This window comes from Ursus arctos, unplaced genomic scaffold (assembly GCF_023065955.2).
Source record: "Ursus arctos isolate Adak ecotype North America unplaced genomic scaffold, UrsArc2.0 scaffold_22, whole genome shotgun sequence".
Lineage (NCBI taxonomy): Eukaryota > Metazoa > Chordata > Mammalia > Carnivora > Ursidae > Ursus > Ursus arctos.
Genome location: NW_026622897.1, coordinates 55,500,381 through 55,522,388, shown reverse-complemented (window position 1 = coordinate 55,522,388; position 22,008 = coordinate 55,500,381). Strand labels below are relative to the sequence as shown.

The 22,008-nt window shown below is 61.0% G+C and overlaps 2 protein-coding genes across 4 annotated transcripts; one reads left to right on the top strand and one right to left on the bottom strand.

The window, feature by feature from the left end:
- The first annotated feature begins 1,106 nt into the window (after positions 1–1,106).
- Positions 1,107–16,006, top strand: INPPL1 (inositol polyphosphate phosphatase like 1). 3 transcript variants are annotated; one of them, XM_026517990.4, is made up of 29 exons: positions 1,107–1,195; positions 2,066–2,466; positions 5,213–5,276; positions 5,368–5,518; positions 5,737–5,857; positions 6,108–6,248; positions 6,492–6,585; positions 6,692–6,781; positions 6,950–7,048; positions 7,158–7,308; positions 7,396–7,502; positions 7,769–7,871; positions 7,957–8,153; positions 8,468–8,585; positions 9,188–9,284; positions 9,555–9,693; positions 9,783–9,882; positions 9,980–10,068; positions 10,351–10,432; positions 10,556–10,645; positions 11,189–11,302; positions 11,438–11,526; positions 11,983–12,070; positions 12,166–12,321; positions 12,562–12,640; positions 12,733–12,873; positions 14,009–14,681; positions 14,937–15,070; positions 15,176–16,006. In XM_026517990.4, the coding sequence occupies exons 2-29, from the start codon at positions 2,270–2,272 to the stop codon at positions 15,264–15,266; spliced, it is 3,795 nt and encodes a 1,264-aa protein (XP_026373775.2). In that variant the 5' UTR covers positions 1,107–1,195; positions 2,066–2,269; the 3' UTR covers positions 15,267–16,006. The 3 variants fall into 3 exon arrangements, with proteins under 3 accessions (XP_026373775.2, XP_044246807.2, XP_057172664.1); XM_057316681.1 differs by lacking the exon at positions 1,107–1,195 and adding an exon at positions 1,435–1,676; XM_044390872.3 differs by lacking the exon at positions 14,937–15,070.
- A 636-nt stretch (positions 16,007–16,642) lies between these two features.
- On the bottom strand, positions 16,643–20,651 carry PHOX2A (paired like homeobox 2A). The gene is made up of 3 exons (XM_026517994.2): positions 20,435–20,651; positions 18,046–18,233; positions 16,643–17,095 (listed from the first exon to the last, which is right to left on the bottom strand). Exons 1-3 carry the CDS (start codon positions 20,649–20,651, stop codon positions 16,643–16,645), a joined length of 858 nt encoding a protein of 285 aa, XP_026373779.1.
- Positions 20,652–22,008: the final 1,357 nt, after the last annotated feature.

Sequence of the window (22,008 nt, the reverse complement as noted above, 5' to 3'; positions counted from 1 at the left end):
CCCTGTCTGAGAACACCAGGTGTGAAGGGTGGTCAAGCTAGGACTAGAACCCAAGTGTGAAGACTCCTAGTCCAGGCCTCTCCCCTCCCCACCGCACCAAGGTGCTCCCTTCAGGGCACTCACCTTCCCTCATACCTAGAGCTGAGTGACAGGGAAGTCACTCAGGGCAGTTTGTGGAGGATGACTTATGGGCTTCCTGGAGGAGTCTGGAGACACTGGGATGTATGGGGGTGTCTGTTAGCTACTATATTTATCTAGTCTGGAAGGCCCCCACAGAGCCCATTCCGTGTCCCAGGCTTTGTTCCAGCTGGGTTAAGCCAATGCATATTTGAAATGGAGGAAGGAGCTTGTCGGGACTGACCCAGACACAGGTTCAACTGAGCAAAGTGAAAGTTCTCTTCCAGGTTAAAGGGGATCTGCCGACAGCGGGCCAGGAGTTGGCAGCAGCGGGAGCCAGGCTGGAAGCCTGCGCCTTTAAGGAGCCAAGGGGCGGAGGGGCGGGGCAGGAAGCGGACTCCCGGGAGACGCTGCCACCGGCTAGGTCTTTTTTGGGGGAAGGGGCGGGCTAGACCCTCTGTGGGCCCCGCCCCCTTTCCGGCGACCGGGTACCCCTCCCGCCCTGCGCGGGAGGGGAGGGCGCCCGGGGGAGTCTGAGCGTACCGGCTCTGGGGACCTCCCGGGTCGGCGTCCCTCCCACAAAGGCTCAAGTTTGTGGTCTTGGAGCGAGTAGCTGGGGCGGGGGCGGGTGCTAATAATACCCGTTCGTTCTGGCGCCGCGCTTTACAGTTTACACAGCTGTCACCTTCGTTACTCCTTAATTAATAATAAAAATAGCCGCTGTTCTGGAGGCTTACTGGATGCCAGGCCCTGTGCCGAGAGATTTACAAGCACAGTCCCATTGAGTCGGCCCTCATAACATTGCCCCCACTTTGCAGAGCGGGAAGGCGAGGCGCGGAGGGGTGCCGTGACTTGCCCGAGGTCACTCGGCGGGTCAGCGGCTCCGGGATCGAGACGGGGGGCCGGGGAAGGCGGGGCGCGGGTGCTACCCCCGGCTCCGCCGAGAGCCGCGGGGGCGGAGCGGCGGGCGGGGCGGAAGGCGAGGGGGGGTGCAGCGGCAGAGGATGGCCATCTTAAGTGGCCGCTGAGAGTCAAGGGCCGCTTCCCCCGGGAAGGGGGCATCGGAGCGGCCCAGGAGGTGGGGGTCTGCGCGCGGCGGCTGCGGCTCTGGGGAAAAGTCGGGAGCCCAGGGGTTTGAGGGAACTTTCTTCTAGAAGGGCAGTGGTGGGGGAGGGGGGGGCGCCTGATCTCGGGCTGCTGAACCCCTCAAGGCCCGGGCCTGCGGGTATGGGGGATGGTGCCAGGGAACTTGGCCGGGAGGGGGGAAGGGCTCTGCCCCGGCTGCGAGGGGTTGCCAGGGACGGTGCGTGGAGATTCGAGGACACTGGACCTTGTCTGAGGGTTTGTGGGAGATCAGGTTTCTATGGAGGGGATTTCCCCCCTCGGGATTTGTTGGGGGCTGGACCCAGTGGAGTTTGGGGGTTCAGGTCTAAGAGGGCCTGGATTTCACGGGAGTTGAGAGTCCGGGCCGCTCGGATAATGAGGACAGGGAAGAGGTTCATCTTGGATCCCTCGCGGGTTTTGAGAACTCGACCCGACCCTTTGAGGCTGCAAGGGAGGTGAATGGAAAAGATTTGGGGTGGAATTAGACGTTTATGGGAACTGGGGATCATATTGTTGCGATTGTTGGGAGGGGGCTAACTCTCCGGAGAGGGAGCCGGGATCCCAAAATGTCCAGGAGAAGGGTGGGGGAACTTGACCTTCGTTGGTGGGGGGGCGCGGTGGATCTCCTAGGGGTGGTGATGGCGGGGCAGGATCATTGTGGGTTTGGGGGGGGTCCCGCGTCCTGCGGGAACGCGGGGGCCATCATCCCCACCGGGAAGAGGGTGGGGGTAGGGACGGTCGGGCCGTGGGCCGAGCGGAGGGGGAGGGGGCCGGCTGCCCGGCTCTGCGCTGCGCTCCTGCCCCTCCCCCGCCGCCTCTGAACAAACTTTTCTTTCTCTTCAAGTTGAGGCCGGCGCTGCAGGCGGCAGCTGCGGCGGCGGTGCGGCGAACGAGGCGGCCTGCGCGGCGGAGCGCTGAGCCCCCGACCCCCGGCTCCGTCCGGTCCGTGGATCCTCAGGCCCCGGGCCCGGCCCCAGCCTCGGCCCCGAGCGTCCCGGGGCGGATGGCGCGGGGCGGTGGGCGCGGGCGGCGCTGAGCCCTGCGCGCTATGGCCTCGGCCAGCGGGGCGCCGGGCCCGGGGGGTGCGGGGCCCGGGGGCGCGCTGGGCAGCCCGGCCCCCGCCTGGTACCACCGCGACCTGAGCCGCGCTGCCGCCGAGGAGCTGCTGGCCCGGGCAGGCCGCGATGGCAGCTTCCTGGTCCGAGACAGCGAGAGCGTGGCGGGAGCCTTCGCGCTCTGTGTCCTGTGAGTGGGGCTGGGGCTCCCGGCGGGCGGGGGCGCGGCCCCGGGTTCCCGGCGTGTGTGCGGAGGGCCTGGGACAGTGGGACGCCAGCGCCCCCAACAGTGGGGGTTTCGGCTTTAAGCCGGGGCTAAGGAAGGATGCAGGGGGCACTTCCTTCCTACTGTGTGTCTGGGGACACTTTCTGGGGCGTGGAGGGCAGAGTGTGTGGGGTCCTGCTAGCCAGGGTGGCTGTAATGGGGGAAAATGCAGGGAGTCTCTGGCAGAGCCCCTCAGGCACCCTTCAGGCAGAAGGGGCAGGAGGAGTGAGGCTGTGTGGATGTGCGTTCCAGGGTTGTGTGTTTATACAGGGATTGGATTTCTGAGCAGTAGGCACAGAGGGAGTTGGGGCCAGAGAGACCAATGGGTGTGTGCGGATGCCCAGCAGCCCCTTAGGGGTCCTTTCTATGCCCCCAGGATTGAGGTTGGGACTTCTGTGGCTGTAGATGGCTGGGGGGCAGAGTGGTGTTGAGAAGGAGGGGGGAGGCAAGGCTATATGCGGCCAAGTCATTATTTCATAAATCAGTGAGCATGCATATGTGTGCTGGTCCTGGGTATCTGGCTGCCCTAGCCCTGAGACTTGGCAGCTCTCTGAGTGGGTCTGGTTCTGTGCCTGTATCCATCAGCTGTGTGTGGCAGTGGTTCTGGGTGAATTTGGTGGGTTTGGCATCATCTCCCTGAGCTGTCTCCTGTGCCCCATGGTCTGATACTAGGTGGACTCCTGTGGGCACTGTTAGGGTCTGATTATATTCCTGCTTAGCCCTGTGAACCCTCCCAAACCCCTATCTTTCCGTCCCTTATGCTTCTGTTCTCTTCACTTCTTTGGGGGTGCACTGGCCTAGGCCAGTAGTTCTCATTTGGGGTTACTTTACCTCTCAGGGACATTTGGCAATGTTTGGAGACGTTTTTGGTTGTCACAACGGGGATAGTGCTACTGGCATCTAGTGGGTAAAAGCCAGTAGTGATGCCGCTAAACATTCTGCAATGTATAGGACAGTCCCTCACGACAAAGAACTGCGCAGTCCAAAATGTTAGTGGTGTTGGGATTGAGAACCCCTGACCTGGGCAGTGGACCTGAAGAGGAAGGGGTCTCCTAAGTCTCAGCTTATGCCAGACTTGGACTAGGAGAGACTAGCAAGGGACTACTTCGGCAGATGAATATCCCAGAGTCCTGCCTCCCAGCCCCCTCTGGGGCATACCCCCTAATTAGGGAGGCGAGGGAGGCAGGTGCTCGGTCAGTTGCTGAGTGGGAGGGGGACAGCTGGGCCTGTGTCTGGGGGAGGAACATTATTGTCCCAGGAGGGGAGAGTCCTGGCTCCACTGCCAGGGGAGGAGATGGGTGGAGTGAGGGTCTGTGTCAGGGGCTTCAGCTTTGCCAGCTCACTCTGGCTACTCCTTGCATCTCAAGAGCACAGGGATTGGCGGGGGAGTGTCAGAAATGGGATAGAAGCCTGAGAGTAGGTGATCAGAAACATACTTGCTTACCTGTATACATACCCACATGTCCATGGGTGACATTTCAGGACATAGCCCTGCTCTCACAGGCACAGGCAATCTGACAACCGGCCAGGATACAGGCCCTGGCCTCTGCCCTGGCTTTAAGTCCCAGCTCGGCCTTTTACTTACTCTGCGACCGTAGTCAAATTGCTTTTCCTCTTTGAGCCTATTTCCTCTTCTGGAGAATGGGGAGGATACTAATATCTGTATCCAAATGTGAGGATTAAATGAAGTCACATCTGTAGGGTGTCCCACAGACACGGCGCATGAATGGGATGCTATTATTGTTGTAAATACGGTCCACAGGGTGGTACCCACACACACACCTGCACACGGTGTTGCCCCGTCAGCAGCCACGAGAGCACCCGAAGGGGACTTACTTGAGGGGATGGACTGTGGCCAAGGAGTAGGGTCCCCTCAAATGGGCATTTGGTCCTCTCTGGTGCCCCCAGGGGCCCGGGTGGCTCCCTTGAGCAAGCCTACCTGAAGTATGGCTGCGGAGGGAGACTTCCATCCACGCCTAGTGTGGCCCGCGCCGCCCAGGCCTGGCTCAGCTGTCACCTGCTCAGCTGTTGCTGCCATCTGTCAGCACCGCTCTTGCTCCTCCTCAGCTTGGGGCTCTTAGAGGCCTGGGTCTCCCATAGGGGGCTCCCTTGGGCTGTCCCAATTTCCTGGTGTCTGGGGAAGCAGGGAGAAGGCCTGGATACCCGCATACTTCCTGGCAAAACGGCCCTGACACACGCAGCTCCTGCAGAGCCAGACAGCGACGGAAACACAGACGGCAGGCGCACACGTGTGTTAGCACATCTCCTGTGTGTGCAAACAGAGGTTCCCCAGGCTTCTGAGGACTCTTACTCTGGCGGGGGGCCAGAGCTGGTACCACAGCCCAGAGGGGCTGTTTAGACAGCTGTGGAGGCCGCAAAAGAGCTGCCTGTTGCTTCCCGGGCCCTTGGTGGGTGTGGAGCCTATGTAGGTCTGGGTGGAGGGGTGGCCTGTGGGGGCGGCGGGGGCTGGTCATTCCTGCTCGTGTTGGCAACACTAGCAGGATAGAAGTGGACTGGCCTCATCATTAACCCTGTGCAGCCTGAGCAAAAGGTTTTAGGAGAACCAAGCTGAGGGAGCCGAGGGCTGAGCCCCATAGAGGGAGGAAGGCGTGCCTTGGGGCTTAGACCCCAGCCGGGGGGCGACAGATTCTGACCCTTGCTTTGTCATCAGGTATCAGAAGCACGTGCATACATATCGAATTCTACCCGATGGCGAAGACTTCCTGGCTGTGCAGGTGGGAGCCTGGGTCCTGAGCCCTGACCTTGACTCCATCCTGGGCTTGGGATCAGCTGGCTGACCCTTCTCCCCTCCTTGCTGGTTCTCAGACCTCGCAGGGCGTGCCCGTGCGCCGTTTCCAGACCCTGGGCGAGCTCATTGGCCTGTATGCGCAGCCCAATCAGGGCCTTGTGTGCGCCCTGCTGCTGCCTGTGGAGCGGGAGCGGGAGCCAGAGCCACCCGACGACCGTGATGTCTCAGGTGCTGCCCGCCCTGCCGCGTGCGGGTGCCTTCCCTGCCCCTTCCCCAGACACTGCCTGCTTCTTGCCTCCCATCTTCTCAACCTGCCGCCCCCCCGAAACCCCCTGCTCCTAACCGTGATGCCAGGGCCCTTTACCCCATTTCCATGGAAGTATCTGATAGCCACAGCACCCCCATACTTAACTGAGAAAGGGAGGCCCACTGACTCCTGTCCACAGATGGCGAGGACGAGAAGCCGCCACTGCCCCCGCGTTCTGGCTCCACCAGCGTTTCTGCGCCCGTGGGGCCCGGCAGCCCCCCAGCAGCCCCTGAGACTCCCACAACTCCAGCTGCTGAGAGGTAAGACCACAACCCCCTACACGGAGCAGGAATTCCCTTTCTCCTGTGAGCACTGTGTCCTCATCAAAGGGGGAGAGAGCTTCTAAGCCCCCACTCCACCCCCAGGGACCTTCAGCCCATGTCAGCCCCAGAGGCAGACGCCCTGATCCTGGTGCTCTGATCACTACCAGTACCGTCTCCTCCAGGGATGGGGGGGCGTGCTGGGACAGGGTCCGCAGGTCCTTCACTGACTTCTTAACCCTCCCTGAAGTGCCCCCAATGGGCTGAGCACCGTCTCGCACGAGTACCTGAAGGGTAGCTACGGACTGGACCTGGAGGCTGTGCGAGGCGGAGCCAGCAGCCTGCCGCACCTTACCCGCACCCTTGCCACCTCATGCCGCCGGCTGCACAGGTACCTGGGCCGCCCAGCCCCGTGTGTGCAGCCCCTCCTCCGACCTGTCCCCACCTGCCCCCTTGTTGCCCAAATGTCCTAACCTCTGAGCTCTGGCCCTGAACAGGGATCCAGCTGTTGTTTCCTGACTTTTCCTCACCTGAACCCCTGTATCCTCATGGTGGAGGCTGAAGCCACCCCCTCAGCCCCCCTTCCCTGTACTTGGGTTGGGGTGGGGGAGTTCTGACCAGTTGTCTCCCCTAGTGAGGTGGACAAGGTCCTGTCGGGCCTGGAGATCCTGTCCAAGGTGTTTGACCAGCAGAGCTCTCCCATGGTGACCCGCCTTTTGCAGCAGCAGGTGGGATTACGAGGAGGCCTGTGGAGAAGGGGCTCACGTGTAAGGCTGGCTGGGGGACCCCCTGCTTGCAGGCCTTATGTACAAGCCTCGTTCTTTTTCTGTGCAGAATCCACCGCAGACAGGGGAGCAAGAACTAGAGAGCCTGGTGCTGAAGCTGTCGGTGTTAAAGGACTTCCTGTCAGGCATCCAGAAGAAGGTAGCCTGACTCCCGACCTCTGACCTGCCCTACCAGTCCCTGACTGCACTGGCCTGACTGATCTCAACCCTGAGTGTGCAGTTTAGCATTGACCCCAGCATCGCCATGTCCCTCCTGGCCCCAGCTCTCCGCATGTCCCCTGACCTTGCCTGCCCTTCCCCACTCCAGGCCCTGAAGGCCCTGCAGGACATGAGCTCCACAGCGCCGCCGGCTCCGCTGCAGCCGTCCATACGGAAGGCCAAGACCATCCCGGTGCAGGCCTTTGAGGTACATGGCGGGGTCGGGTGGGGCCTCCTGGGGCAAAGGGCCATTGGAGGTGAAGGGGGTGTCTCCTGCCAGAGGTCTCTTCAGCAGCCCCCCACCTCCTGACCTGCAGGTGAAGCTGGATGTGACCCTGGGCGACCTGACCAAGATCGGGAAGTCGCAGAAGTTCACGCTGAGCGTGGATGTGGAGGGCGGGCGGCTGGTGCTGCTGCGGAGACAGCGGGACTCGCAGGAGGACTGGACGACCTTCACGCATGACCGCAGTGAGCCAGGGCCTGACCTGGGGTGGTGGGCAGGGCGGCCTCCAGGCCTCGGTGGGTGGGCCAGGGTGACCGTCCTCCATTCCCTAGTCCGTCAGCTCATTAAGTCCCAGCGTGTCCAGAACAAGCTGGGCGTCGTGTTCGAGAAGGAGAAGGACCGGACCCAGCGCAAGGACTTCATCTTCGTCAGTGCCCGGGTGAGCAGCGCGCTGGGCTAGGCCCGGGGGCTGCGGGGGTCCCTGCGGGATGGAAGAGAGGAGACATGTGATGTAGGTGGGTCGTCCCTGACGGGTGGGTCTGACAGGGCAGAGAGGATACGTACGGAGATGGGTGGCCCGAGGGTGCAGTCAAAGGTCCATTCAGTGAACACTTCTTGAGCGCCTGTGATATGCTGGAGCGGTGGCCCAGACAGGCGTGACCCTCCCCTCGCGGGCACTCCCCTAACTGGCTGCTGTCCCCCCAGAAGCGGGAGGCCTTCTGCCAGCTACTGCAGCTCATGAAGAACAAGCACTCCAAGCAAGACGAGCCCGACATGATCTCCGTCTTCATAGGCACCTGGAACATGGGTCAGGCCCAGGCTGGGGCTGGGGGGGCAGACAGGACCAGCCCCAGGTCAGAGGCCTGACCGCCCCCCATCCGCTTCACCTCCAGGAAGCGTGCCACCTCCGAAGAACGTGACCTCTTGGTTCACATCGAAGGGCCTGGGGAAAACCCTGGATGAGGTCACAGTGACCATACCCCATGACATCTATGTCTTCGGGACCCAGGAGAACTCGGTGGGCGACCGCGAGTGGCTGGACCTGCTACGCGGGGGCCTCAAGGAGCTCACAGACCTGGATTACCACCCGGTGAGGGAGGGTCATCTTGTCCAGTCCCCCCCTCCTCGGACACCACCCTGAACTAGCCTGCCTGGCCTTATGGGGGACCCTGGAGAGCACAGCTGGACTGGCTTTCCCTCTGGTCCCTGAGCATATCGTTTAGGAGCTCTGACAAGTCCTTCGTGCTGTGGGAACACGCTGTTTCTCCGGCCCCTCAGGAGAAAGGGGTAGCAGACCTTGCTATCCTGTGACCAACAGCACGGGCTACAGTGTAGTCGGGGGGCAGGGGGGATGTCGAGAGTACCCCAGCCCAGGGCAGGGGTGACCCCGAGCCCTCTACCCAGATCGCCATGCAGTCGCTGTGGAACATCAAGGTAGCTGTGCTGGTCAAGCCAGAGCACGAGAACCGAATCAGCCACGTCAGTACGTCCAGCGTGAAGACTGGCATCGCCAACACCCTGGGTGAGCCGGGTGGGCAGGGTCTCTCTGTCCACACCTCCTGCTTCCTCTCCAGCCCCACAGTCTCCCCTTTTTGGGTGGTCTCAGCTTTCTCATATAGAACTTTGAACCCTGTAAAGCAGGGTTCAAATGTCTTCTAGCACCACCAGGAAGGCAGGGCCAGCATAACTGTCTCCATTTCATAGAGGATAAACCTCAAAAAAACCAAAAAACATCCAGGCCCAGGGTTGCTAGTGACCTGTCCAACGTCACACAGCTAGTATGTGGTGGAGCTGTCATAGCGCCCAGGCCTCTTGGTTTGTGGCCCAGTGTTCCCTCCACAGAGATTCTGTTCGGAATCTGCGGGTCCTTTCAGCTTCAGCCCCGGGATCCCCTGTGATCTCCAGGGGCTTTGCTCACACAGGCAGAGAGACTCAGGCCATCCAGATGGACTGCGCGTGCCCTGTGCGGCCCCCGGGAAGGGGGGGGATGTGTTCAGAGGCCTGCCTGCCTCAGCCTGGGGGCGCTGGGAGTGGGAAGGTCTTCCCACCACTGCTTCAGGGGCAGAGGGGAAGTTGGGCGGCCTCCAGGGGTGACGCAGGCCTCCCTCTTGCTGGCGCTGACAGGAAACAAGGGGGCTGTGGGAGTCTCCTTCATGTTCAACGGCACTTCGTTTGGCTTCGTGAACTGCCACCTCACCTCGGGAAATGAGAAAACTGCCCGGTGAGGGGCGCCTTTCCAAGTCCTTACCCTCCTTCCTTACTCACCTGAGACCTGTCCCCTCTCCCCTATCCCAGTGCATGACCCTCCTACATCCCCGTCCCCAGAGACCGCCTTCTCCCTTGTCCCAGCTCAAGACTCCTCTACCTCGATTTCGCTCCCAGCTCTTTCCTCTGTCCCCGGGGAGCCTGATCCGCACCCCATCCCTGACCCCAGAGACTTCTTACCTTGCCGCCAGTCCCTGGCCCTGACCCTGGGGACCCCCCTCTGTAGGCGGAACCAGAACTACCTGGACATCCTGCGGCTGCTCTCGCTGGGCGACCGGCAGCTCAGTGCCTTTGATATCTCTCTGCGTTTCACTCACCTCTTCTGGTTTGGGGACCTCAACTACCGCCTGGACATGGATATCCAGGTGCGAACAGGGCTGCTGGGGGGCTGGGAGGGAAGCTGGCTCAGGCTCTGGCTCCGAGGGAGTCGCCAGCCACTGTGTCTTCACCGCAGGAGATCCTGAACTACATCAGCAGGAAGGAGTTCGAGCCCCTGCTCAGGGTGGACCAGCTTAACTTGGAACGCGAGAAGCACAAGGTCTTCCTCCGATTCAGTGAGTGTGGGCCCGGCAGGTCTGCGAGGGCTAGCGCCCTTATGGTATCTCTGGGTGTTCAGGGCCCTGACCCTTGCTTGTTCCCTGCCTTCCCTAGGTGAGGAGGAGATCTCCTTCCCGCCCACCTACCGCTACGAGCGGGGCTCCCGGGACACGTATGCCTGGCACAAGCAGAAGCCAACTGGGGTGAGCGAAGGGAACGGGCAGGGGGACCTTGGGAGACGCCTCTGGGCTGCAGTGAATCAAGAGCGTGTGTCTGGTCAAGGTCTGGCCAGTTGCTACTCCAGCTTCGGTGGCCCCTCTAAGGCCTTAGGGGTGGGTGATCCTGGGTGTTGTGAGGACCCAAGAGGGGAGGTGGGTGCTGAGGCCTGGGGTGGTGGGAGTGCGGAGCTTCATCAGCTCTACTGTGGGGCTCACCTGAGCAACCCCAGCCTTTGGCTCTGAACGTGCCGCCATCCCCTGCCCCAGGTCCGGACCAATGTGCCTTCATGGTGTGACCGGATTCTCTGGAAGTCCTACCCTGAGACCCACATCATCTGCAATTCCTACGGTCAGAGTCTCCTGGACAGGGTGATGGGCAGTCCTGGGTGGTCACAGTCCCGATTCTGCCCTAGCTTTGGGAAGTGGGAGCAGAGAGTAAAGAGTTGGCCCTGAGCTCCCATTCCTATCCCAGGTTGCACTGATGACATCGTCACCAGTGACCACTCCCCCGTGTTTGGGACATTTGAGGTTGGAGTGACCTCTCAGTTCATCTCCAAGAAAGGTGACTGTTCTGGATGTGCTTGTGGGTGGGTGGGCACGGGGTGGCCGGGGGATGTGCATAGGTTTGACTGTATCTGTGTGTGTGCATGTTTGGGTGTGTACGTGTATGTGCAAGACGGTTTCTGAATATGTACTGTGTGAGGGTGTATGTGTGCCCGGGGCCCCGTGGAAGGTACGTGCCCGTGAGTGTGCGTATATCTGTGAATGGAAACACACACAGATACCTGTATTTGCCTGGAGCCACGTGTGTACCCTGAGTGTGCCTAGTAGTGTGGGAGACTGTTGGCAGGCAGTCCCTGCAGGTGTTCTGGTCCCCCAACCCCATTCTTAGATGGTCTCTCATCCTTGGGTTGTCTGTTTGCCTGGTCCAGGGTCTGGGCTTTGGGGTCTCCCCACGGGTTGCTTGGGATTGGGGAGGTCCCTCCTGGCCATCCCTCCTCCTCTGCCAGGGCCCCTGATTTCTTGTCCCAGGGCTCAGTGTCCGTCATGTTCCCCCTGCCCCCCTCTCCGCCCTCCTGACTGCCTTCCTCCCTTTGCCCCTCAGGGCTCTCAAAGACTTCGGACCAGGCCTACATTGAGTTTGAGAGCATCGAGGCCATTGTGAAGACGGCCAGCCGCACCAAGTTCTTTATTGAGTTCTACTCCACCTGCCTGGAGGGTCAGAGGCGGGCCGAGGCTGGGTGTGGCCAAGAGGGATGGGGAGCCCAGGTGCCCAGAGCAGTCAGCCCCTTGGATAGGGGGAAGGGAAGCCAGCAGGTGGTGCTCAGTTGGCTATCCCCCACCCTCTCCCCAGAGTACAAAAAGAGCTTTGAGAATGATGCCCAGAGCAGTGACAACATCAACTTTCTCAAGGTGCAGTGGTCTTCACGCCAGCTGCCCACGGTGAGGCTTTTGGCAGGGCCTGGGCCTGTAGGTGAGGGCACAAGGAGAGGGGTGGTGGAGAGCATCTGGTTCGTTCTCGTGCGAGTGTGTGTGTGTGTGTGTGTGTGTGTGTGTGTGGTGGGGCCGGGCATGAGTAAGGGTGAGGGCATTCGCTTTATTTGGGGGGTGTGGGACCAATTTGCAGGTTCATTTATCCATTCATAAATACTTTTCGAGCCTTTGCTAAATCTCAGGCCCTGTGTTGGCCACTGAGAATGCAGGACATGAATGACAGTGCTGTGAAGTGTTGTGAGAGGCCCGTGTGGGGCCGTGTCTCCTACATTAAGGATTTGGGATCTTTCCTTAATAGTGGAGTGGGAGTGAGCATGGGCCAGTCTGAGGGTAGCGGTGAGTGGTGTCAGGGGCAGGAGGGAGAGGTTGAGGCTCTGTTCCTCACTGGGCCTCTCTGCTCCCCAGCTCAAGCCAATTCTGGCTGATATCGAGTACCTGCAGGACCAGCATCTCCTGCTCACGGTCAAGTCCATGGATGGCTACGAGTCCTATGGTGAGGGGCAGGGGAGGGGTGCCGAAGGGCACAGAAAGCCAAGCAGAGCTCTAGAAAGTTTGGCAATCTGCCGGTCTGCCCCATCTTCCCTTCAGGGGAGTGCGTGGTGGCGCTCAAGTCCATGATTGGCAGCACAGCCCAGCAGTTCCTGACCTTCCTGTCCCACCGCGGCGAGGAGACAGGCAACATCCGTGGTTCCATGAAGGTGCGGGTGCCCACAGAGCGCCTGGGCACCCGTGAGCGGCTCTACGGTGGGGGCTCCACTGGGAGGGATATGGGGCATAAGATGGGGTGGTGTGGGCAGGTCTAGGAGGGGTGGACCGGGGCAGGGGAGGGCTTGTTAGTATCCCTGGAATATTTGGAAGTTATGCAGCCACGGCTGGAAGTGGGCCTGCGTTGAGGAGTAGCTGGAAAAGGCCTGGTAGGCCCAGTGGGTATCTAGGGTCCAGGGCCGCAGTCCCCTCTGAGTCTTCTTTCTCTTCCTCCCCCAGAGTGGATCAGCATTGATAAGGATGAGGCAGGAGCAAAGAGCAAAGCCCCTTCTGTGTCTCGAGGCAGCCAGGATCCCAGGTGAGCTGGGACTGTGCTGGGTGTCTCATGAAGGGGTGCCGGGGGGCTCTGGGTCAGCCTCTACCTCATCTCACCTCTGTACACCTTGGCAGGTCAGGGAACCGTAAGCCAGCCCCCACAGAGGCCTCCTGCCCACTGTCCAAGTTATTTGAAGAACCAGAGAAACCACCACCAACTGGGAGGCCCCCAGCCCCACCTCGAGCTGCCCCCCGGGAGGAGCCCTTGACCTCCAGGTGAGAGAAGGAACCTGTTATCTCCCCACTTCATCTATTGCTATGCTTGGCTCTCAGGGCCAGCCTGGGGACTGTTTGCTGCTTGAGTGATCTGATGCCCCATGGCTGGGGTTGCTGGGGCTCTAGACCTGTGGCCCCTCTGGCCCGCCAGGCCTCCCTGAGGTGTGGCTTTCTGAGTGCATGGGAGCACAGTCATTCTTTCCTCCCGATTCTGCCTTAAAAAATAGAATCAGAAGTTGTTTTCTGCAACAGTTCACTCCATGTAAACAGACTTAGCTTGAGCTTTCTATTTGGCCCCAGCATGGGATCTCCTTGGGTGCACTCTATGGAACGCAGTCCTGCAAGATGCCCGTTGGAAACGGGTTTGTGGTCAGATGAGTCTGGGAAATGGTTCTGGCTAGATTCTTTTCTTAGACAGTCCCAGTGCACATTAGTATTCGCAAAAGCTCTGAGCATGTGGACAGGAAGGAAACCCTTTTTCAACTCTGTTGAATATAGTTTCCCAAACTTAATGGGCCAGGAAACTTCTTTTCCACACAGTAACTATTAATACCCTAGGGAACTAGTGCTTTGTGGCTCATACTCGGGGAAAGTGAGGCTTACTTTCTAATTATATCCAAGTGTTGCTTGAACTTAAATAAAAGCTCCTAGCTGCGGTTTGGTGCTTTTTCACTCACCTTCACCTGTTATCAGTCACCTTGGTTTTATCTTCAGGCTTGAGTAAAACTAACCTGAATCCCTGGGTGAGACTCCTCAGTAGATTGGCCTCAGGTGCCCCCAGAGGCTTTCAAGATCTGGCTGGTCATTCGCATTAACGTCTTTATTGCCCTGCCTCTGGCACCTGTTTTCCCTGATTTACGCTCAGGTTTCATAAAGTCATGAAAGAAAGATCTGAGAATCTTAGCAAGTCAGGCAAGGAAGTTCAGGGATTATCTGTTCAACTATCATGTCTCCTGGATTTTAGAGGTGAAGACATCAAGGGCCAGCGAGGGAAAGGGATGAGCTCAAGGTCACATGCAGTTCTAGGACCGGGGACCCACAGTCCTGACTCCCAGCCCAGTTCTCCTTCCACTGCACCCGTTGCCTTCACTTTGGTGTCTGGGTCCTGACTTCATTATCCTGCTCCCAAACCCAGGTTGAAGGCAGAGGGGGCTCCAGAGCCGGAAGGGGTGGCAGCCCCCCCACCCAAGAACAGCTTCAATAACCCTGCCTACTACGTCCTTGAAGGGGTCCCCCACCAGCTGCTGCCCCCGGAGCCACCCTCGCCTGCCAGGGCCCCTGTCCCACCGGCCACCAAGAACAAAGTGGCCATCACAGTGCCTGCTCCACAGCTGGGGCGCCACCGGCCCCCCCGTGTGGGAGAGGGGAGCTCATCAGACGAGGACTCTGGGGGCACACTGCCCCCTCCAGACTTTCCGCCCCCACCACTGCCAGACTCGGCCATCTTCCTGCCCCCCAGCCTGGATCCTCTGCCAGGGCCAGTGGTCCGGGGCCGCGGCGGGGGTGAGGCCCGTGGCGCACCGCCTCCCAAGGCCCATCCACGACCCCCACTGCCCCCAGGCCCCTCACCTACCAGCACTTTCCTGGGGGAGGTAGCCAGTGGGGACGATCGCTCCTGCTCCGTGCTGCAGATGGCCAAGACGCTGAGTGAGGTGGACTATGCTCCCGCTGGGCCTGGCCGCTCAGTGCTTCTGCCAGGCCCCCTGGAGCTGCAGCCGCCCCGGGGACTGCCCTCGGACTACGGCCGGCCTCTCAGCTTCCCTCCACCTCGCATCCGAGAGAGCATCCAGGAGGACCTGGCAGAGGAGGTGTGTGGACCGGGGGTGGCTGTGTGTACCAAGCTGTGTGCTTGCCCATGGACGGTGGTACCCTTTTACCTCACCACTCAGCACTCCGTGGTGTCCCTTCCGCCCTGAGCTGGGCACTGGGGAGTTGGGGGGACACATGAATCAGCCCCAGTTCTTGGCTCTTCCCCTAAAGCATGGAGTAGAATGTGGCTGTCTGCGGGTGCTTCTCTGTGTGGGTACCCTCAGTGCTCCCCCTGACACGCCCTATTCCCTCAGGCTCCGTGCCCGCAGGGCGGGCGGGCCAGCGGGCTGGGCGAGGCGGGCATGGGCGCCTGGCTGCGGGCCATCGGCTTGGAGCGCTATGAGGAGGGCCTGGTGCACAATGGCTGGGACGACCTGGAGTTTCTCAGGTGGGGGCGGGGCTGGAGGCGGATGGGGTGGGGCTGGCCCCGGGGGCGGAGCTACGGGCCCTCTAGAGCCCTTCGCCCATCTCGCAGCCTCTCTTACCCCTACAGCGACATCACCGAGGAGGACCTGGAGGAGGCTGGGGTGCAGGACCCGGCTCACAAGCGCCTCCTTTTGGACACCCTGCAGCTCAGCAAGTGATAGCGGTGGCACTGCGAAGCTGCGAACTCGGCACCCCTACCCCTCCACTAAGGCCCAGCCAGAGCCCGGAGGTTGAAAAGTTATGAGGGGTGGGGCAGTACCTCTCTGCCTATTTATTGGGGATCTGCGTTCCCCACTGCCCAATCATTTGGAATGCCCTAATAAGGACATCCTGCCCCTCACCTGCCCCAGGGCTCCGGGGTCAGTTGCCGTGATTACCAAGGACTTCGGTGATTCTGGTGCTGACCTCCCTTTCTGGACCCCTACTCCTAGCCCCAGGGGTGCTCGTAGGGTCCATTGGGGTACGCTGGGGCCCCCACTTTCACCGCTGTTTCTGCTGCCCTCCGCCTGGCCTGAACCACAGGGGGAGGGGCTCAGCTAGGACCTCTCCCAACCCCCACTCTGGGGGTGTCCGTCCGGAAATGAAGGAATAGCCCAAGGACCGGGCTGGGGTTTATTTAAGCTTTTCTGTGTGGGTTTAGGGAGGGCGGGCACTTTAATATTATTGGGGCTGGTTGGGGGTGGGGAGAAGGGTCTGGGCCATAAAGTGCTAGTTTGCTTAGTTCTGACTGTCTCCTGATCTATACCACCTTGGGTTGCGAATGAGCGGCTGCAGTGGGTTCCATGCTGGTTGCAAGCGGGTCAGGCTCTTGCAGGCAGCCTATCCCCATCCTGGGTACTCAGAAGGGTTGCCAGCGTGATGTCTTCAATAAATTAAGTTTTATTTGGATTGAGCAAAACTCACCTCAATAAATTACAAGTTTTTCAAAGGAAAAGAACAACAACAACCAAAAAAAAAAAAAAAAAAAAAAAAGGAAAAGGAAAAAAAAATCAGAAAAGAGGAAACCCCTCTGTCCCGATGCCCTGGCAGCCAGCCCCACTGCTCTGAACAGGCCTAACCTCTGCGCCAGACCGTTTGGGAATGGGAGGGGATTAACTGGCAGTGGGACCCTTCAGGCGGCTTATTATCCCAACGACAACCAGTTGCGGGTGGACCCGAGGACTGGGGCAGCAGGCTGGTCGCTAAGGTGAGGAGTGACCCAGCCAGCTGCAGAACCAGGGGAGGGAGCCAGGCTGTTACTCTACTTAAGGACCCTCACGTTCCAGCACAGTTACTTGATCCCGGTTCCAAAGAAAGCCAAGCTGGAAGGGGGAGGGGAGGGTCCCAGTGAAAAGTACTCCGCTCTGCTGGGTGGGGTAGGTGAGGAGGAGAGGCCCCCAAAGCTGGGGAGGGCACACCTAGGGGTCAGACACGGTAGGGGGCGGGGACAGATGGGTGCTTCCAGGCGGGCGCCCAAATGGGGAGGGATTCTGTTAGGTCCTGGAGGGGCAGGGGCGTTTCTGGGGGCAGGCCCGGAGCCTCCAGAGTCCGGCGGCTAGAAGAGATTGGTCTTCAGGGCCGGGCCAGGCTTCCGGTGGAAGGAGGACAGAACCCCGGAGAAGGGCCCCGGCCCGGGTTCAGCCGGCTGCCAGGCCTTAAGCAGGTCCGCCGCGCCCGCGCCTGGCCCGCCGCCCCCGCCGCCCGCCACGCCCGCCCACAATGGGCCCTTGAGCGGCTGTGGCCCGGGGCCAGGGCCGGGCCCGGAGCCCAGGGCGGCAGGCAGCGGGCTGGGGCTCAGACGCGGGCTGGCCAGGCCGGGGGCGGGCGGTGGCGGCGGCAGCGACGCGGTGCTGTCGGGCGTGGGGCTGCACGTGGACTCCTTGGAGTCGTCGTCCTCGGACGAGCAGCGCGCCTCGCCCTTTTTGGCGCCCGCCGCGCCCGCCGCACCCTTGGCGCTGGCCGCACGCTCCTGTTTGCGGAACTTGGCCCGGCGGTTCTGGAACCAGACCTGCGGGCACAGGGGCCGGTCAGGCCGAGGCCGCAAGACGCGGGTGAGCCCTCAGTCCGGAAGGGGCCGGATCAGGATTATTACCAGCTTTCTGAGCGTCGGCCTCTCGGCCCCCGACCTCTTGGCTCATAGCCCTCCTCGCCTCTCTGCTCATCTCTCCACTCGCCCCTTCCTCCAGGTCTTCCCCTTGGGATCTGCTCACCCGCGAACCCCGCTGCCTCCAGTGTCCTTGGTCTCCTGGAGGGGACCCCGCCTTCGCTCCCTCATCACCCAAAGCCCTGCCCCCAATTCCTTCCTACAAGAAGCTCCTGGAATTTCCACCTGGAGTGTCCCAAGGCGGTGGAGAACGGTTTGGGCACTAGGGGAAACCTTTTGTTCAGGGTCTCCAGCAAAGGCAGACCAGCTGAACATCTGGACTTGGATTTGTAAGACAGCCAACAGAGTCCACCTGGCGGGCACTCCTGAGTCCTGAGACTGCTCAGGGCCCTGGGTTTCTGGGCTCAGAGATTTCACAGCTGCAGAGTGGGGAGGGGACATGGAGGCGCTCACTGGCTTTCCCGGATTCGTCTGCCTCGCTTGGCACGGAGACCGCCTGGGGCTCCCACTCTACCCACACGGCCTCCTTCCAGGCTTCCCAAGCATCCCTCCACATGCCTGGCCCTGCTAAGGAGACCCAGGGGAAATCGTGGGCCTGAAGAACTCAGTTCTCCCGAGGGTCTCGGGTCTGCTAAGTCTTGGCCCCGTCCTCTTCCCCGGCTGCCATCCTCTCCTGCCCAACCGCCCCCAGACTGCGCCCTGGCCCCTGGCCCCTGGCCCCAGCTCTCCGCCTCCAAGCTAAACCTGCCTGCCGCCCGAGTGAGGCCCCTCTGTCCCGCGGCCCCCAGGTGTCGGGCACTAACCTCCCGCCCTCCTCCACGCGCACACTCCCGTACACGCACGCAAACACGCACCTGCACGCGAGCCTCAGTGAGGTCGATCTTCAGCGCCAGCTCCTCGCGCGTGTAAATGTCGGGGTAGTGAGTCTCTGCGAAGACGCGCTCCAGCTCCTTGAGCTGCGCGCTGGTGAACGTGGTGCGGATGCGCCGCTGCTTGCGCTTCTCGTGCAGGCCCGACGGCTCCGGGAAGAACTTGTAGGGCACTAGGGGTGTGTGCAGGAGGGGGAAGCAACGAGGGTGAGGGCGTGAGGGGCCGAGCTCAGCCCGCTGCGTCCTGCCCCTGAGATCGCTGGCGGTCCCCGGCCCCTGCCCCGGCGCCCTCGGCTTCCTCCCCTCAGTCTGGAATTGAACGTCTTCCCTATCGCCCAGTGGAGCCGGCAGGAGTGAAGGCGGACAGGGCGCAGGGAGACCTGCGGCCCAAGAGCAGCAGCGAGGGAATCAGAATCTGATCCTCAGGTCAAGACCACTGACCTGTCCTCGGTCCTCCCCAAGTTCCCTCACCTCCCTCCAGTCCACCTGCTCCTCCAGCCTTCTCTTTGGTGTGCTTCTACCTCGGTCAGTCTGCCCGCTTGGTTTCAGGTCCTGTTCTGTCCACCCTAGCCTGGGTTGCCAGGGCTCAAGAGCATCATGAGTCTTCCCAGTAACCAGTTCTGGACCGCGGCTGGGTGACTGAGACTCCCTGGCCTGGGTCCACCGTGAGCCCTGCCATGTACTTTCTGCCATGTAGGGACTTGGCCCCCTCTACCCTGCCATCTCTCTCCTCCCAGGCCTCATTTCCTCAGCCCCATCTCACATCCCATTCTCCTCCAGGTGTCCTCTCCTCTTCCTCATCTTTCTCCATCCACATCACTCTTCAGCTTTCCCCTTCTGGACCATTCTTTTCTTTGTGCCCATTGAAAAGGGTCCTTATTTTCTCCCACCTAGGTTCCTTCACCTTCTCTTTGCCCTTCTTCTTCCTCCCAGGCACCTCTCTCTGTGACCCAACTCCCCCACAGCCAGCCCCACCCCTCTCCCTCATTCTCTTCCCATCTTTGTCTCTCTTTTACCCCATCCCAGTCCCCGCAGCCCCTCAGACAGTGTTTCTGAGAGTATCTCCTCATCCCTGTCTCCAACCCCTGCTTAGGTCTCCATATCCTTCAGGAGTCCCCAACCTCCTTCATTGTTGTCCTATATCCCTAGTTCTCTATCTCCTTGTCTCCTAATTCTTGTCTCCAACACTCCATTCAAAGCCCCATCTTCCTCATCTCTGTTGCTAATCTTCCTTGGTCCCCATCTCCCATAATTCTTGTCCCCATCACCTAGTTCTTACCTCCATCTCCCCAACCCTGGGTCCCCATTTCTCCCAGGGTCCCCAATCTTCCCATCTTCGCTCACACCTCTCTATCCCTGTTCTCATCTCCCCATCTCAGAACTCCATCTCTGTGGGGCCCATATCCCCATTTCCTGATCCTACCTCCCCAATCCCCATCCTCATCTGGCCCAGAGTACCCAATCTCCCCATCCCTGTTCCAGTTTTTGGCTCCATCTTGCTGATTCTCCTTTCTCTAAATCCAGGTCCCTATCTCACCATCCCTTCCCACCTCCCAGGCCCCAACATTCTACTTGGGTCCCAGTGGTCTTCCCAGGTAGGAAGGAGATGAGGAGATTGGGTGGGGCAGCCTGGATTCTAACCGGAGAGATGGGGATGGCTGAGAGGCTCCACGAGGTTGAGGGTTCAGACTGGGACTTGCATCAAGAGGCTTGGAGGTAGTGGGGGCTGTGTCTGGGTTCTACAGGACTCTAGCTGGGACAGTCTCCAGGGCGAAGAGGGGAATGAAAGTGGCTTAATGACCTGGGCACTCTTCTTCCAGCAAGGAAGGGGGTTTCAGTGGTGCAAGAGGTTCTGGGCACAGGCAGGATGGGTCCCAAATGGGGCAGGAGGGGCTTGATGGTGCTGGGGCTCTAGGAAGGTTTCCATCTGGGCAGCTCAGCTGCTGCAGGAGCCCTTGCTGGGGGTCAGACATGAAGTGGGGTGGGGATAAAGATGGGGATCTGATTGGACTGAGCCGGGAGCATCTTCCAAGGACCCGGGGATGGAGAGGTTTGGTGGTCAGTCTTTGCAGGTGGGGAGGGGAGGACCTGGTGAGGGGCCTGGGTCTGGGCCAGGGATCTATTTCCCTGACCCAAAGAGCACCAGAAGGGGTAAGGATGAGAGGGTGGGGCTCAACTCTGCCTCCGGGAACCCTGTCTTACATGGAGGCTGGGGATTGGGAACCCCGTCTTACAGGGAGACTGGGGATCCCGCGGGTGTTGGAGGGCAAGGATGGTGGCGGCTGTGGGGGACAGTCGCAATCACTTGCCAAATAGGGCAGGGGCTGGGGTTTCCGCAGGATTTGGAGGGAGGGTTGGCCGGGGCTGGGCTCACCTGCCGAGTAAGGCGCGGGCTGGTGGTCGCGTAGAGCGCCGAGCGCGCAGTTGGAGGAGCCGAGCGCGGGGCAGGGAGGACCAGCCGCGGGGAAGGCGGGTCGCAGGGGGCTGTATTGGAAGCCGCCGGGCTGGCTGCAGGCGCCGAAGTCGCCGTAGGCGGACGCCTCCATGGCCGCCACGCACGAGTCGTACGAATTGAGGTAGGAGTAGTCCATCGGCCCGGGGGTCAGGGTCGGGGGCCGGGCCGGGCCGGGTCGGGTCGGGGTCGGGGTCCCGGGCCGGGTGGGGGTCGGGATGAGAGTTCGGGCGCCTAGCGCCGAGGACCCGAGGCCGGCTCTGAGCGCCTGTGAGTCCGCCCGCCCCGTCGCGGCCGCCCTTCGCCCGGGTGCAAAGCAAGTGCAGCCCAGCCGGGCCCGCGCGCCTTTTAACGCTCAGGACCCCGCGGAGGGGGCGGGGCGGGCAAGCTTCGCGGGGCGGGGCCTGGGCAGCCCAGGCCCCACCCCCAGCTACCCCAGACCCCCACTCCAAAGGGTCCCCGCCGCCCTCCTTGGGCTCCCGAGGTGCAGGGCGGGGCAGTGCGGGGCCCCATCCCTAGAGTCCCCATCCTACGCCAATCCCGACCAGACCTTCTCTCGCTACGCACAGTGCCAGGCTGGAGGGTCCCAAGCCCTTTCCTCGGCCTCCCCACCTGCGGCCCCGCAGAAGGGAGGGGAGACAGGCCTGGCGGCGCTCCGGTGAAGAACTTAATTCAATTCATCCTGATAACCGAGTTATTCTGATCCAGCCCCTCAGCCCCGCCCCCAGCGAGGTCCCATCCCGCCGGGGACCACAGAGGCGATCCAGGAGGGGGATGGAGACTCGGACGAGGAAGAGACGGAGCCCGGGACCGGGACGTGGATGAAGAGAGGACACAGGAAGAGAAAGGGATAGAAACAGTGATGGAGAAAGAGACGAGAGAAACAGGTACACAGATGGAGACAAGGATGAGACATGGACGAGAGAGAGATTGGAGACAGGGGAAAGTGGGTCCTCAGGGACAGAAATGGAGACAAAAGCTGAAGCGCTTGCAAGAGAAGAGCAGGGATGGAGATGGGGACAAGGCAGAGACAGAGGGGGACGGAGAAAGAGAGTGAGGCAGGCACAGAGACAGAGAAGGCCCGGGGGTGAGACATGGATGGAAACAAGGATTGAGATGGAGATCAGGAGAGGGATGAAACAAAACAGGGCAGGGACAGGGAGACACAAATGCAGAGGGGCCGTTTCAGAGAGACAAGGACGGGGACAGACGGAGGAGGAACAGAGCTGAGAGAAGGAGCCTTTGGAGAGCTGAGACCCAGAGTGGGAGCGCCCAGGGGGCGGTAGGATTGTGGTGGAGGCCAGGCCCGGCTGCCGAGCAAGCGGAAGGGGAGGGTCGCTGCAGCCCAGATCTCTCTATCCTGACTTGGCGACAAAACCCTGCCCTGTACCTTCAGGGCCTGGCCTGCCTCTCCCCTCCCCCAGGTCCCCAGCTCAGTCTCCCTACCTACCACCACCCAGTGTGACCCTTTGGTCCCCAGTACCCTTGGCACAGAG